Below are 15,621 nucleotides of genomic sequence, written 5' to 3'. Positions count from 1 at the left end.
AAAATTTCATTTCTATAATAAATATGAAGACTACTCTAAAAACCTCTAACGCTAAGTAAATCAGTAACTGTAATTTGTAGTAAATACATTAAAAGAATCCTATATATCATTTGCAGTAAAGAAGATTCACAGATTTAGAAGGGACCTTTCAAGGTCATCTAGTCCAAGTCTCCAGCCTAATATTCAGACAGAATAAAACACACCACCACCACCAACCGGGGTGCCTGGGTGGCTCAGTCAGTTGAGCATCTGACTCTTGATTCCTTTCAGCTCAGGTCATGATCTCAGGGTTCATGGGTTCGAGTCCCACGTTGGGCTCTGTGCTGACAGTGTGGATCCTGCTTGGGATTCTCTCTTCCTCTCTCTGCCCCTCTCCCACTCACTCCCTCTCTCTCTCTCTCTCTCTCTCTCACACACACACACACACACACACACACACACACACACACACACAGTGTGGATCCTGCTTGGGATTCTCTCTTCCTCTCTCTGCCCCTCTCCCACACACACACACTCTCTCTCTCTCTCTCAAAAAGAACAGAAAACAACCAAAAAACAAAAATACTAGCAGCCTGCTGAGGAGGGAATGGACTTCTCTGAAATAAAGAACAGTCCCAGGAACATAACACAACCAGAAATGTCCCCCTGAAACAGGGACATCTGGTAATTCCACTAAAAAAATATTTTGGTCCAATGTCAAGTTGTTGCACAGGCCAGTTTTAAAAAGTCACTTGACCTCATTTTCCAGTTTCAAAGCTTTCAATTTGTTTAAAACCAAAAGAAATCAGACCATATTGCAGGTTGATTTTAATGAACAAAATTCTCTGTATAAAAACATTTAAACTTTATCAAATGCTTTAAAAACACACACGCACAGACCCAAATCCATTACAGAATCTTTGAACATTATCTTTTTTCACCTCAACATAATGTGTAAAGGGATAAAACTCTACATGTGAAAAAATTAAGACCCACAGCCTCACACATGTATGCACACACATGCACAGCACACACGCACACGCGCGCGCGCACACACACACACACACACGCTCACACGCTTTAAGAAGAACAAAAATATATGGGATGGGATCGGAATGAATTTCTTATAAAGTTTCTATAAAAGAACACTACAGGAATAAAAGAACTTTCTCTACCAAGAAAAGATGCAGAGAGGGGAAAACAGAAAGCAGGGGTTAGCCAAACTCATTAATAAATAGTTTGAGAAGCTCATTCAAGAACAGTGAATTTGGGGAGTTACAGATGACCCCTCCTTTTCACCATCTCAATGTCTGTGAATCTGATAAGTGATGATGCTTAAAAAGCACCTGTGTTCTCATTTTTTGTAGGTCTTGATTTGTTCAGCATTATTTAGGTGTGGTTTGTCCCCTTCAGTGGTTGATTTTCTCAGTTCTCAATCGGTGTTATGTCCTATCCAGCAGAAGAGCCACGGTCAGAAACAGCGGCAAACACAGGGTATGGCAAGGGTGGCAGGAATGGCTGGCGGTTAAAAGGAGCCGGGTTGCCTGGGTTTGGATTTCGGCGACACTCCTGGCGAGCTGCCCGTCACTCAGCAAGCTCTTTAGCCCCTCTACTGGCTCCACTTCCTCAGCTTCAATTAGGGATCATTATTATCTACTTCAGGTAGGTCTATCAGAGAGGATTTAAACAAAGTAATCCACTTAAAGATTTTATCACACTAACAGGCACAAGTAAATGCTCAGTAAATGTTAGCTAAAACTATTAGTCTTGGCAGTACAGAGCAACCAAAAGAAAAGTTCGATTCTATCTTTGTACTTCCCCTCGTCGGTGAGGTTTCCAGGGGCCAACTGTGGCAAAAGCCAGCATGTATGATGCAAAGAGACTGAGGATCCAGTCTTAGGAATATAGATGTTCACTTTTATATTAGAAAAAAATTACATGGCTCCGTATCACAAAATTTAACATCTTTCCATGAAACATCACACAACTCTCATCATCATTATGCCCTACAGACACCCTAAATGGTGTGGAGTTTCTAATGATATTCAACAACAACAGGGTCCATAAATTTTAACTAAGAAACAGCTGCAGAAATGGGTGTTGGGCAATAATCTGTGTGTGCCACAAGAGCTTGGGCCGACAGATGGCTGGGGTTCTGCCTCCACGGCCTGGACTCCCCCACACACAGTCAGATGGGTCAGGCTCCTGCAGACCTTCAAATCTCCATTAGCGAGTGACTCCCTTCAGGGGGGAAGCTTCCAAGAGGTGAAGGAAGCAGCAGCCACTGAGGATGGAATGCCCCACACCTACTTCAGTATGATATGATAGCTATCATTGGTTTCTGCTGTAAAAAAAAAGAGAGAGAGAGAGAGAAGAATCTTTAGTCACCTTTAAAACACAGCAGGAGGAAAAAAAGATACACTAAGGCTCTTTTGAGAAGGGAGAAAAAAAAAAACAGCAGGACAAAGGGCAGCATACTCGTTAATTATCACAAACTATTTACAATAAATATGCATTATGAAAACAGCATGCCTCAATCTCATTTGTCCATGGAAGGTGGAAGAGAAGGGCAGAGTCGCCACTTACACTCTTAGCGATGGTTCCTTTTGTATGAACTGGCTTCTTGCCAATCTCTAAGGACATCGCTTTTTCTACTTCAGATATGGTGGTCGATACCTTCCCTCTCTCCTCAAAGGAGTAAACCATGAACAAAGCTCTTAAACTCCTTAGAGAGAGGCAGCTGCTTACTATTTTATTACCTTTCATTGTGTCCAGAATAAAACAGGCTTCCTCCTGAAAGTTCTGTATCATCTGAGGAAAGCAAGAAAATTTGCTAATTATTAAAAACTTGGGTTTGCTGCATTTATTTAGACCATATGGCTTTTTATTAGGTTAGATTTAAGGGAAAATAATTCTTTGTTTTGCTTTCTCCCATTTAGTTCTTACATTTTAAAAGCTAAGCAGTCTAAAACAGTGATCTTAAAATTATAGTATGCGTTTTCCTGGGTTAACCCCAAGACGTTCCAAGGGGTGCACAGACCCTGACAGGCCCATTTGGGAGCACTGACTTCCTGGTCCTTATCTTCTACAGGTACTCTTTCCCAAAACCGCCTGAGCACCTCTTCAGCTTTCTCTACCCACTTTCCCTTCTCAAACTCCCTTCCCCCATTTTTCAAAATAAAGGCATAACTTTCACCCTCCTGGAATCCTACCAAGATGCATTATTGCCCCAGGGTACAAAATCTCCAGGATGCCAAAGTGTGACTGTTAATGTGAACTTTAATAATGGGGCAACAAACTCTTATGGGAGTCACGTGGTTTCTAATTCTTTCCTTTCACCAGAACTGAAGACTGACCTAATCACAAACTGTCAAATGATAGGCGATTCAAAATAATTCTTTGTAACATCACTACATAATTTTTGGCACCTAACTCAGTAGTTAAAAAAAAAAAAATCCAGTGATGCTGTTATAAAAAAACTCCTTCCATTCCTGTCTGACAATCTGTGTGAATCAGATTCCATAGCACTTATATCTACAGAATAAAACAGAATGGAAGTGATGGTGAACTCTATTTCATGCTATAAATCAGTAGACGGTATTCATCAAAACATGAATTAATGTGGGTGGGGGTGAGGAATCAGACAATCCCACCCATCTCATTGACAGAGATACTTCTACATTTTTTTCTTGTTGTTTCAAATTTTTATCTAATACATATTTCTTAGTGGTTAATAATTTCTTATCAAGGGATGCCTGGGTGGCTCCGTCAGTTAAGCGTCCGACTTCGGCTCAGGTCATGATCTCGCAGTTCATGGGTTTGAGCCCTGCATCGGGCTCTGTGCTGACAGTTCAGAGCCTGGAGCCTGCTTTGGATTCTGTGTCTCCCTCTCTCTGTCTCTCCCTGGCTCATGCTCTCTCTCTCAGAAATAAACATTAAAAAATAATAATAATAAATTCTTATTCAAACATAATACAATTATGTTAATCGTATGATTATGGTGATAATTTTATTCAGAAGAAATAATTTTTAAATTTTTATTGAAACATTCTTTTGTTGAAACAGATTTGTTTCAAAGAAATATGGTAGGATAATTAATAAAAGATGCTTGAGCATAAAAATAGGTTATGATAAGATAAGATTCTATGGGGGAAGTGAGTGGAAATAGGAATTCAAGGCAATCAAGAAAAGTATATTCATGTGTTTTTTAAGATGATGGTGCTGGTATTAAATCACTTCTATTTAGGTCACATGGAATATAGTTAGAATAGTGATGCAACCATTTCATTTTTAAAGTTTATATAATATGCCCAGGAATGACATATTCTGCAACTATTTAAACTTAAAGCAGAAAGTTTCAAGTCAACCTAAAAATGTGCAAGGGGATACATGGTATTTAGAAATTATTTTAGAAAGTAAGCAAGCACAAGATTTTGCAAAGCCCTGGACTAGAAAACAGAGCGCTGTGCCCCAGTAGAATTGCTCTTGCTCCTGTCACATGCCCTGACAACCTGTCATCTGGTGACTCAGCTCTACTGAAACTCTACCTCATCACTAATGAGCACATGGATTCCTGTCGGCCCCTGCTTGTAGATCTGGCTGATCTGGCGAGGGGAAATGCTGAAAAGCTGAGCGATTTTTTCGGTCAGTTCAACAGCGGTCAGTTCTTCTAGATAGATGGCGTGGTACACTGCAAAAGGGAGAGAGTGATGGCAGTCAATACAGGTCTCTCTGCTGTTAAAGGTAATCTGCTCACTCGGAACGCCCGCTTTCCTGAAGGGCTCGGAGTCAGACTGCCTGAGTTCAAATCTTGGCTCCGCCGTTGGCTGTGTGACAGGAGTGAGTTACTTAACATCTCTAAGCCTCATTTTCCTCACCCGAATGTTAGCAGTGACAGTAAATCTACCGCAAAGAGGAGACACTGGTTGTAAAAATCAAGGCATGCAGAAGGGCCGAGAATAGTGCCTGGTATATACGAGGAACTCGATACACGTTACCGATGACCATTACTTCTAGCAAATGCTGCATCTGCTGTTTGAGGAATTCCCATCACACATGCTCATAAGGCACCTCCCTCCCTTTCTTCGTGGGCGTCCTCGCCTGTCCAGAACCACCTACCGAAGAAAGTCCCATTTGAGTCTCCATCCTCACGCTTCTGCTGCTGCTGCTGCTGCTGCTGCTCCCTCAACTGCAGGGATTCCTGACAAACATAAATGGTTAGCCTTGGGCGCACCATCCTAAGGAGGAAAACAAGGCTGTTAGTCTTACGGTTTTCACGGGAAGCACATTTTAAGGGAGAGCTTGTGTATCTATGTTAACGCTATACAGTGGGGCCGAGAACTGGCAGCCCGCAGGCCAAGGGAGCTCATCTGCTGTTTTGTTAGCTCCCCACCAGGATGTGCGTGTGTCTGCATGCGTGTGCGCGTGCATTTTAAATGAATTCGTTCCCACATCGTGTGTCGGGACATTTGGCTTTTCTTAAAAAACCGGATCTGGCAATCTGAGACCCTGACACTTACAAGAAAACAATCAGCTGTTCTCCTTGCGTGATTCATGCATTCTTCAGTACACCCACTGTCACTCATTTACATCTGGCCTCTGTAGTCATTTGAATTTATGACCTTTGAGGTAAAGTTTAGAAATATTCAACATGTGTGAGCCACTGTTTCATGGGTCCAGGTCAACATATACCTTCTCCTTGGAAGCACCACGCTAATGAACTGGAGAATCTCACTTCCCTCATTACCTTCTCCTAAGTAGCCTAAGCCTCCTTTCTGTTCTTACTTCTTAGACAACAGTATTCAATTACTCCTTGATCCGATCACCTCATTCCTTCCTATGTTTAAATGCTCTTTAAGTAATATGTTAAAAAATAAAAGATCCATTCCTTTTTTTCCAAGTCCTCAACCTCTGAACTTTTCCTCTCTCTTTAAAATTTTCCAAGATTAGAGCCAAGCTGATTCCACAGTTCTTGTGATGTACCCAAACAAAATACTTCACGATCTGTTTCATTATTTAGTCACCGATTTGGTTCTGTGGCACTAATCTGTATGTTTTTTCCATTCATACCACTACCTGTTTGAAATTCTAAATTCCGTGTAGGGACTACAAATGACTCTGTATTAAAATTCGTAAGCAGACACTTAAGTATTTCCTATCCAAGAATGACGTCTTCTTCAGTTAAAAGACTTCGAGCCTTTGCACCTGTTGTTCCTCCTGCCTAGAGTGTTCTTCCCTCCTCTGATTCCACAGCTTCCGTCCTTCCCCTAATTCAGTTTAAGTGCCCCCACTCCAGAGAGGTCTTTCCTGATCAGATTCTGGGTGCTCTACAGGTGAGAACCTTGTTTTTGTTTATTTGTTTGCTTTTCCCTCAAAGCACTTATCACTATCCAAAATACTGTTTATATTTTTCTCTCTCTCCCTGTTAGAAAGTGAACTCATGATAATGGGTACCTTGTGTGTTTTGCTCACCAACATATCCCTAGAGCCTACAATAGTACGTGGCTCACGATAGGGATAATGAATATTTATTGAATGAAAAAACTACCTGGAAAGGAAAAATGGGGTATCATGGGGCATTCCTTGAATCAACTGTAGGAAAGGATATTTTCATCTTTGCTTATTTGGTACAGAGCTGGCATTCGCAAAGAATGTTTTGACAAGACGCAGTTAGCTGTGCAAAGAGTACTGTGAAGAGTCCCTGAATCCAAATCCATTTGAAATCCAACCTCACGGATATTTTAACACTAATTACATACCGGCCTTTTAATGCATTAAAAAGTCTGATTCCATCTGCAGGGCCACAGATTTGGATCACATCATCTCTAGTTAGTTTCAATAAATCTGCCCCTGGAATAAATATAAGAAAATGGGTGAAAAAGGCAAAGACCGTCTTTGTTAATGACCATTAAAATGGGCTCTGTTATGTTCTAGCCCCTAATCTTCTGCATGGTACATGTAAGCCTCTCCATGACCTGGCCTCTGCTTCCTCTCCCACCTCAACTGCCACCCAATGAACTGGTCCACTTTACCCTATGCTTTCATCACACTGATGAAGTCTAATGAGCAAGTTGCTCCTCCTACCCGAAATATCCTTCCACTGTCCGACCAACAGAGTCCTCAACATCTCCCAAGATTTACCTCACACATTACACATGTTCCCTAACTCCAGAAACTACTCCCCTCCCCTGCTTTTGTACCACTTATCTACTACATTACAACTATTTTTTTTTTCAGGGTTTTATTTTGACTTGGGGTTTTTTTTGATACTAGATGATGAATGATCAGAAAGTATGCCTTATCCATGTGTGTATCCCTACCATACCTGGTATACAGAAGGTGCTAAATAAGTGGAATATGCAAATAAAATACAATATGGTGATATCAAAGGGGAAATTTCAGACTATCTACAAATGCCCTTGATAAAAATTTATGGAGTATACAGTTTTAAAAGCACTGTATGGAATAAATATTTTTAAACTGAAGTGAGTTTAAACGAAGAAGTCTTTCTTAAGTATTTCGCAGCACAGATGCACCTGCTGAGAAAGTCTGAAGGGTTCTATGAAATTCACTTCATCAGAAAAAAGCACAAAGGGCCCCCCCCCCCCCCCCCGCACATGCACGCACACAACACACCCTTACGTGGATGCCAGGAAGCCCTAGAATGTAAAGGAATATCTTGTTCTGGGGGAAAACAAAAGGACAAATCAATTTAACCTGAGAAGTTTGTAAAAAGCCTTGTGAACGTAGAAAAACGATTTCGATGCAACCACTGCTGAGCTTCCTGAGGTGTGGTTGTTGGCAAGAGGTTCTGAAAGGAAAAGAAAGCAAGCAGGTTTTTTTTGTTTTTGTTTTTTTGGTAACTCAATAGATTTAGCTCTTACATCATTAGGTAACACAAAGCCAAACACACTCACACTCAGACGGGTCACCTAGTTTGCCTGGAAGTTGTTTATACCTCATCAGCCTTCTGTCTCTAGCCAAGCAAGATGCCCACGGAATCCCATACCTGTCTTCCTTACTAGACTGTAAGCTCTTTAAATGCAAGCGTTCCTGCATTAACTTGTTCACATCTGAGTTCCCTAGCATTGTCAAAATTCAGAGTCAAAATTCAATAAATGCCTATTTAATGAATGAATAAAAAGTACTCCTTAAAAGCTGGGCATTTCTGGGGCGCCTGGGTGGCGCAGTTGGTTAAGCGTCCGACTTCAGCCAGGTCACGATCTCGCGGTCCGTGAGTTCGAGCCCCGCGTCGGGCTCTGGGCTGATGGCTCGGAGCCTGGAGCCTGTTTCCGATTCTGTGTCTCCCTCTCTCTCTGCCCCTCCCCCGTTCATGCTCTGTCTCAAAAATAAATAAACGTTGGAAAAAAAAAAAAAAAAAAGCTGGGCATTTCTGTGGAACCGCACAGTCATCAAAGTATTAGTAGACACTGCAAGTCACTTACATTTAACTTTAGACTTACATCTGTGACTGGAGGGGGTGGCTCTGGCTGGTGGTTTGGTGAACCATTTCTGAAAACACATGTAAAATGAAAAGGATGAGACACATACTAGGGTTCATCATCTCATTCCTCCCCCTCATAGTAAGTCTCAAACTAGACTTTTTTTTTTTTTTAAGTAATCTCCACATCCAACCTGTACCCGAACCCACAACCCCCGAGATTAAGAGTCGAGTGCTCTACTGACTGAGCCAGCCAGGGGCCCCTCAAGCTAGAGATTTAAAAGGAATCTGTGCTCTCTCATAAAGCAGTTTTAGTCTATAGTCAATACTTCTATCGTCTGTTAATTTAACATTAAGATCACAGGGGGAGAGTAAGAAACTGTCATTGCAACATTTTTTATTATTGGACAAATTGAAAAAAGATAAAAATTTCAGCCAATTGGGATTCATTAGATAAATTATGGCATAAAGAATATTTAACATAAGCAGTTTATAAGAAACTAAAAATATCAGAACATAACAGCAATCAATAGATTACTATTTTAATAAATATATAGATATACACACAAACATACATACAGGAAAAAAATACCAGAGAAACTTTATGTAATGCAATGTGATCCCATACTTTTCTTTGTTTGTTTGTTTGAGAGAGAGAGAGAGAAAGAGCGAGAGAGCGAACGTGTGTGCAAGCAAGCTCGAACAGGAAAGGAGCAGAGAGAGAGGGAGAGATAATCCCAAGCAGGCTCTGTGCTGTCAGTGCAGAGTCCGACACGGGGCTTGAACTCACAAACTGTTCATGAACTGAGCTGAAATCAAGAGTCGGACCCTTAACTGACTGAGCCACCCAGGTGCCCCCATATATTTTTATAATGACAACCCAAACCATTATTTTTAAAGCAGCTTCAAAAATGAGTGCTGCCTAATTTGCAATCCACAGGCTATCTCCATACTCTTCAGTTTTTCTCTATACCTCCTATACTCTAAGGACTGTCCCTATTCCCTAATACTCCTTTTATCAGAGAAAAATTTGAGCCTAATAACAAAGTAATGACAAAGAGAAGAGAGAAAATTTTAAAACACAACTCTTTAATCCCACATATTTACAATTGCCTACAGGCGCGTGGCTGGCTGAGCCAGTAGAGTGTGCAATTCTTGATCTTGGGGTTATAAATTCAAGCCCCACATCGGGTGTGGAGATTACTAAAAAAAAATAAAATAAAATAAACCTTAAAAAACATTAAAAAATTGCCTATAAGTAGACTGCGTACTCCATATGGATGGTAAGAGATTTTTCTTTCAAAACAGACTTTCTTCTTTTTCTTTTTTTGCTTTAACTGCAAAATTCAAATTCAGTATTCAAACTTAGTAATTAAATTATCACCAGGCCTTAATTATCTATTCTCTCTACAACTTCTGCTTATTTTTATTCTTAATTGTTATATTTTGAATATTGAAGCTACTTTAATTTCTTATAAATGCAGACTGAACCAAAGCCTACGTAAATTCAAAAACAAACATTACGACCAAAACACATCACACATTTAGTAGCCTATTTCAAATTTCAATGTGGCCTATGTGGAATATGTGTTAAATACTAAGACTAGTAAAACAACTTATTTTAACTGGCATAGGCATCTGTACCAACTTTCAATGATCTCTGATGATAAAAGACTAATAAAAAGAGATTAAATGCATCCCACAGATCATTCTAAAACTTCATTTTAGCTTTCTTCAACCTTCTTTTCCAATTACCAAAGATCCATAATAATAAGGTATTAGGATCATTCTTAGTAAGTAACAAAACAGATTTTAGTGTTGTACAACTATGTTTCAATTCCTAATGACCACTCTGGTGGAAAGTATGAGCAGGAAATGAAATAACCACAAGATAAGCAGTGACGGGAGAAGTGAAAAGCCCAGAAAATCAGTCTCTGAAACATGAAAAACTGACCATAATGCTGTTTAGTTTTTTTTTTTTTAATGCTATTTTTAATAGAAAGAAAAAAGAGAAGGAGAACGGACTTTCAGTCACTTCTGAAGATAATCCAAACCTCAGTTAATCCATGAATCCATCAGAGACTGACCAAATAGGACTTACTGACTTATAAAGAACTTGTATATGAGAAGATAATGAAAGAAGACACATTTAGGACAAACACAACCTACTTTTTCATTTCCCAGACTTACCCTTCCCCAAGAGAAAAACTGCTGTGGGAACTGTTGAAGCCAGGTGATGGGGAATTATTGACATATGTGATCTCAGGCCATGGAGAACACTAAAAACAAAGAACAACTGAAATACTGAAAAAGTACATTTGACCCTAGTGTCCCACTAAAACATTATTACTTGAATAGCATATCTTGATTAGTAAGTCTTAACTACACAGAGGCCCCCATAATGAAGAGCAAATATACCCAGGACAACTAAATCTTGACCAGGCAAAAAGTTGTGGGGGGTTATTTCGTTTTGTTTTTAAAAAACTGAGATACAATTGCCATACAACACAGTATTAGTTTTAAGGTGCAAAACATAATGATTTGATACACATACACACTGAGAAATGGGGGGATTTTCTTTTAAGAATAAAAAGTATTGACTGAAATTGTCACCAAAAGAAATTCTTTTACCTCCGTGAGTATCGTTGTCTCATAGGAAGGCTGATACTTCTCCTTTTCATGAGGTGTTCGTTTCTCCATTTTCTCCCTATCTGTTTTTTGCTTTCTGTCTGCACCTTTGGGCTGAAATGAGAAATGTTTTGTCTTGACTCATCGACGGAATTTTGAGCCAACAATATTATTTCTAAGAGCTTAAATGGTCACGTGTGAAACAAGGATGTACGCACAATAATGTAAACACAAGATGCAACCTTGCGTCTATGTCTGAAAATAGGAAACCTAACTGTCTGATGCAGTTAAAAAAGAATATGCGGGGGCGCCTGGGTGGCGCAGTCGGTTAGGCGTCCGACTTCAGCCAGGTCACGATCTCGCGGTCCGTGAGTTCGAGCCCCGCGTCGGGCTCTGGGCCGATGGCTCAGAGCCTGGAGCCTGTTTCCGATTCTGTGTCTCCCTCTCTCTCTGCCCCTCCCCCATTCATGCTCTGTCTCTCTCTGTCCCAAAAAAATAAATAAACGTTAAAAAAAAATTAAAAAAAAAAAAAAAAAAAAAAAGAATATGCGGTCTATAGTTATAGACGTGGAAATGTCTCTAAAGCACATAGCTAACTGAAAAAAGCAAGCCTCAAAACAACTCATCTAGTGCAATCCTGTTTATGCTTCAAAGAAAAGAAAATACACGTGTATATAAAGCACAAAAGGGACTAAAAGGATACACGCTAAATTAGGACAGTGGTGACCCCTGAGAAAGATTGGGGAGTCGGGGTAAAAGTGGTAAAGAGGGACTTCAGTCCGAATACTTCATCTTCTGCAGTGAGAACATATTTATCCGTGTGATAAAAATAAAGACCAAAAGAACAAAAGAAAGTCAAATACCAATGTAACCAAAACTATCAACTTTTCATAATTTTGTGAGCTTTTACAAGAGCTTATAATCTCAACAGACTTTAAGAGTTTTCAGTGAAAATCCATGCTTTTGCCTCTAGCTCCCTTTGCAAATTCCCCTTCTCCCACGCCCATCCCCATATAAATCCATTACCAGACATCTCAGTAATGACCTCAAGGACTCCAGCTTAGACTGAGTTTTCACAGTTGTCAGGAATACCTTGAAGACTTTGATCTGGCAGCTGGCTGAGTGTAAGTGCTCAGTATATTCCCCGTTTTCATTTTCCTTGAAGGTATCAATTTGGACTCGGAATGGCACTCCCTTTTCTCCACCATGCTTCCTCATAGTGAACTCTGTGCTAATGCAGTGCACCTACAAAGAATACAACATCCAGGTTTCAGTACCGCTAGCCAGCCAAACCACTCAGCAATATTTTTGCAGCTCCTACTAAGAGCAAAACCTTTAGAAAACACTATGAACACCTGTAAAAAACTTCTACTCTAGGGACACCTGGCTGGCCCGGTCGGAGAATATGCAACTCTTGATCTCTCAGGGTCATAAGTTTGAGTCCCATGTTGGGCATAGAGTTTACTTAAAAGCATATATATATAAAATCTTAAAAAAAAAAAAAAAAAACAAGAAAAAACTTTTACTCTCTTTTTGATCTTGAAGAACGTATATTCTAATGGAGGAAATAAAAAAACTTATTTACAAATGAAACAAAGTAAATGTACAGATCCAACGCTAACAAAAGTTACTTGGAGGAACTAAATTCATTAACTGCTTCAGAGAATACAGAGTTAATATAAAAGAGAAATGATTTCTATTAGTAAAAGTTTTCTAGACTTTAAGGTAGAGGTTAGAAAGCAGAGGCACCATCCATGCTGGGAAAATACCAACTATGAAAGCTCACGGGCAATAGTGGGGAAAAAAGGCTTTCAAGGCTTGCTTGGCTACTGCATAAAGTGAACGCCTTGGTGACTGGCCACTTATTAGCTTAGATAAATTGTTAATTTCTCTAAGCCTCAAAGACTATTCCTAGTCCACAGGATTACTGCTAAAAGTTTTAAATAAGATCATGTGTACAAACTGTTTACTTAACATAGTGACCAATGGGACGTACTCCATAAACCCTAGCTTTCTTTATTACAAATAAGAATTTTAAAGGAATCTACTCAACAGAAATAATCAGATATGTATATCAAATTTTAAGCATAACGATGTTCAAAACAACTTCATGGAAAATAGGGCAAATTTAGGACAACCTAAATGCTAAATAATAAGGAAGTTATACTACATCCAAAGAATGGAACATTATGCAGCCGTTAGCAAGCATGTTTTTGTTTGTTTGGTTTTTTTGTCATACAAATAAATAAATCGGGGAAATTAGAAGGGCAATTCAGACACTCCTCATAGCTCTCAGGCAAGTGTTGAGGAGTCTGGACTTGACAGCCAGGCTGGAACCCTGTAAAAATTTCAAATGCAACATGTTTTATCCTTTAAGAAACAAACTGGGAGTAAGAATGCTCTTCATCACCGGAAGGCCATCTGCAAGGCCCTACCTGAATAAACACAGATGTCCTCTTTGCCGGGTCCCACAGGAACTCCACTGTATTCAGTTGGGTTGGATTGGCCCTAGGATCGATTATACCCACAGACATTGGGATATCTGAGAAACAAAATGGTAATCATTGAACAATTCTGAGGGCTACTGGGTTTAAATAAGAAAGTACCATTGTTTTATTATCAGTCCTCGTTACCAAGATTTTTATGTATCACATCCTAAACCTCTTTTTGCCAATGAAAAGGGTTTGATTAGAGCTAAAATGGACCTAAGTACTTTCCTTCTATCTTTCTTCCACTTTGAAAGGTTTTTTAAATAAGACAATTTAAACGCAGTTTCCTTTTAATTTGCCAAAATTCTACTTAAAGATAGATTTAGTCTACACACTAGTTCTAAAATTGTAATATAATCTGCTTCACTTACAGTTTTAAGATTAGTGTTACTGATAGAAGAACACTAAGAAGACTGCTACAGAAAGAGAAAGCAGAGTGTCTGAATAAAGGCAGAAGCATTTATTACAGAAAGAAATGGGAAAAATTTAACACAGAGATCGATGCTGGCCTTGAAGTCATCAAATAATCCTGTAACAGAGCAACAAATCTGATACTCAAGAGGGAAACAAAAATGAATGAGCCTCGGCAGAATTGCTTTCCATTCCACATAGCATATACTCACTCAAATATCATTTCCTGACTTCTATTAATATTCAAACTGGGGAGATAAAGCCAGGCTGATATTATCACAACTAATACTAACCATACTACTGTTTTACTGTCGATTCAAACAACAAAGCATTAAGTGGGTCCCACAATGTTAGTTGTGTTGGATTCATCCTAAGGTCAATTTATCAAATGGATATCAGGATGTCTGTATGAGAATCGGTATTTTCTTAGGTAAAGCTAGTAGGTACTTAGATTTGCTTAACAATTATGTTTCCCAGTAGGAGATAAGACCAGTAGGAGATCAAAGACACAGATGGCAGGATTAAAAGTACATTCATGAAAAGAGACTGCATGTATGTTTGTAAAACAACTTCCCTTAAGCCCAATGATTTAAGAAAAATCAATTCTAGGGGCGATGGGTGGCTCAGCTGGTTAAATGTCCAACTTCAGCTCAGGTCATGATCTTGCGGCTCCTGATTTCAAGCCCCGCATGGGTCGGGCTCTGTGCTGACAGTTCAGAACCTGGAGCTTGCTTCCGATTCTGTGTCTCCCTCTCCCCCCCTTCCCTCCCTGTTCCCTCAAAAATAAATAAACATTGGGGCGCCTGGGTGGCGCAGTCGGTTGGGCGTCCGACTTCAGCCAGGTCACGATCTCGCGGTCCGGGAGTTCGAGCCCCGCGTCGGGCTCTGGGCTGATGGCTCAGAGCCTGGAGCCTGTTTCCGATTCTGTGTCTCCCTCTCTCTCTGCCCCTCCCCCGTTCATGCTCTGTCTCTCTCTGTCCCAAAAATAAATAAAAAACGTTGAAAAAAAATTAAAAAAAAAATAAATAAACATTAAAAATTCAAAAAAAAAAAAAAAAAGCAAGAGAAACATTCTACTCTGTAGTAGTAGGGGCAAAAATATAAACTACAAATCAAGAGACATAGATTCTAATCCCAGGTCTCTTACTGTAGGTAAAACAAACACTATCTGGCTCTCAAGTATTAGTAAAAAAAAGAACTTGCAGGGGCGCCTGGGTGGCGGAGTCGGTTAAGCGTCCGACTTCAGCCAGGTCACGATCTTGCGGTCCGTGAGTTCGAGCCCCGCATCAGGCTCTGGGCTGATGGCTCGGAGCCTGGAGCCTGTTTCCGATTCTGTGTCTCCCTCTCTCTCTGCCCCTCCCCCGTTCATGCTCTGTCTCTCTCTGTCCCAAAAATAAATAAACGTTGAAAAAAAAAATTAAAAAAAAAAAAAAAAGAACTTGCAGCATTTGGGGAACCCTTTTACACACACTCAAAATATCAGACCCTGAATAGCCAAAACAATCTTGAGAAATAAAGTTGGAGGTCTCACATTTCTAGATTTCAAAACTTACTACAAAGTTGCAGTTATCAAAGTTATGCCAGTGTGGTACTGCCATAAAGGTGGAGACACGGACAAATGGAATACAAGAGAGAGCCCAGAAGTGAATCCTCACATATGTGTTAAAAGACGTT

General features: G+C 39.9%; 1 protein-coding gene across 4 annotated transcripts in view; it reads right to left on the bottom strand.

The window, feature by feature from the left end:
* Window positions 1-794: 794 nt before the first annotated feature.
* TFCP2 (transcription factor CP2) overlaps window positions 795-15,621 on the bottom strand; it is a 48,103-nt gene continuing 33,276 nt past the window's right edge. Inside the window, exons 5-15 of one of the 4 annotated variants that reach the window (XM_040488113.1) lie at window positions 13,483-13,589; window positions 12,140-12,292; window positions 11,051-11,161; window positions 10,610-10,698; window positions 8,424-8,490; window positions 7,696-7,789; window positions 6,738-6,828; window positions 5,098-5,216; window positions 4,527-4,669; window positions 2,739-2,790; window positions 795-2,320 (exon numbers count right to left, since the gene is read on the bottom strand). In XM_040488113.1, coding sequence (XP_040344047.1) covers window positions 2,286-2,320; window positions 2,739-2,790; window positions 4,527-4,669; window positions 5,098-5,216; window positions 6,738-6,828; window positions 7,696-7,789; window positions 8,424-8,490; window positions 10,610-10,698; window positions 11,051-11,161; window positions 12,140-12,292; window positions 13,483-13,589 — 1,061 coding nt within the window. In that variant the 3' untranslated portion in view covers window positions 795-2,285. Of the gene's footprint in view, window positions 2,324-2,738; window positions 2,791-4,526; window positions 4,670-5,097; window positions 5,217-6,737; window positions 6,829-7,695; window positions 7,790-8,423; window positions 8,491-10,609; window positions 10,699-11,050; window positions 11,162-12,139; window positions 12,293-13,482; window positions 13,590-15,621 lie in introns of all 4 variants that reach the window. The other 3 variants (XM_040488112.1, XM_040488115.1, XM_040488114.1) reach the window with 3 other exon arrangements.

The sequence above is a fragment of the Herpailurus yagouaroundi genome, unplaced genomic scaffold (assembly GCF_014898765.1).
Source record: "Herpailurus yagouaroundi ecotype Mexico unplaced genomic scaffold, PumYag 166, whole genome shotgun sequence".
NCBI classification, from domain to species: Eukaryota; Metazoa; Chordata; class Mammalia; order Carnivora; family Felidae; genus Herpailurus; species Herpailurus yagouaroundi.
Note: the sequence above shows the minus strand (reverse complement) of the source record. Positions and strands in the feature narration are given on the sequence as shown.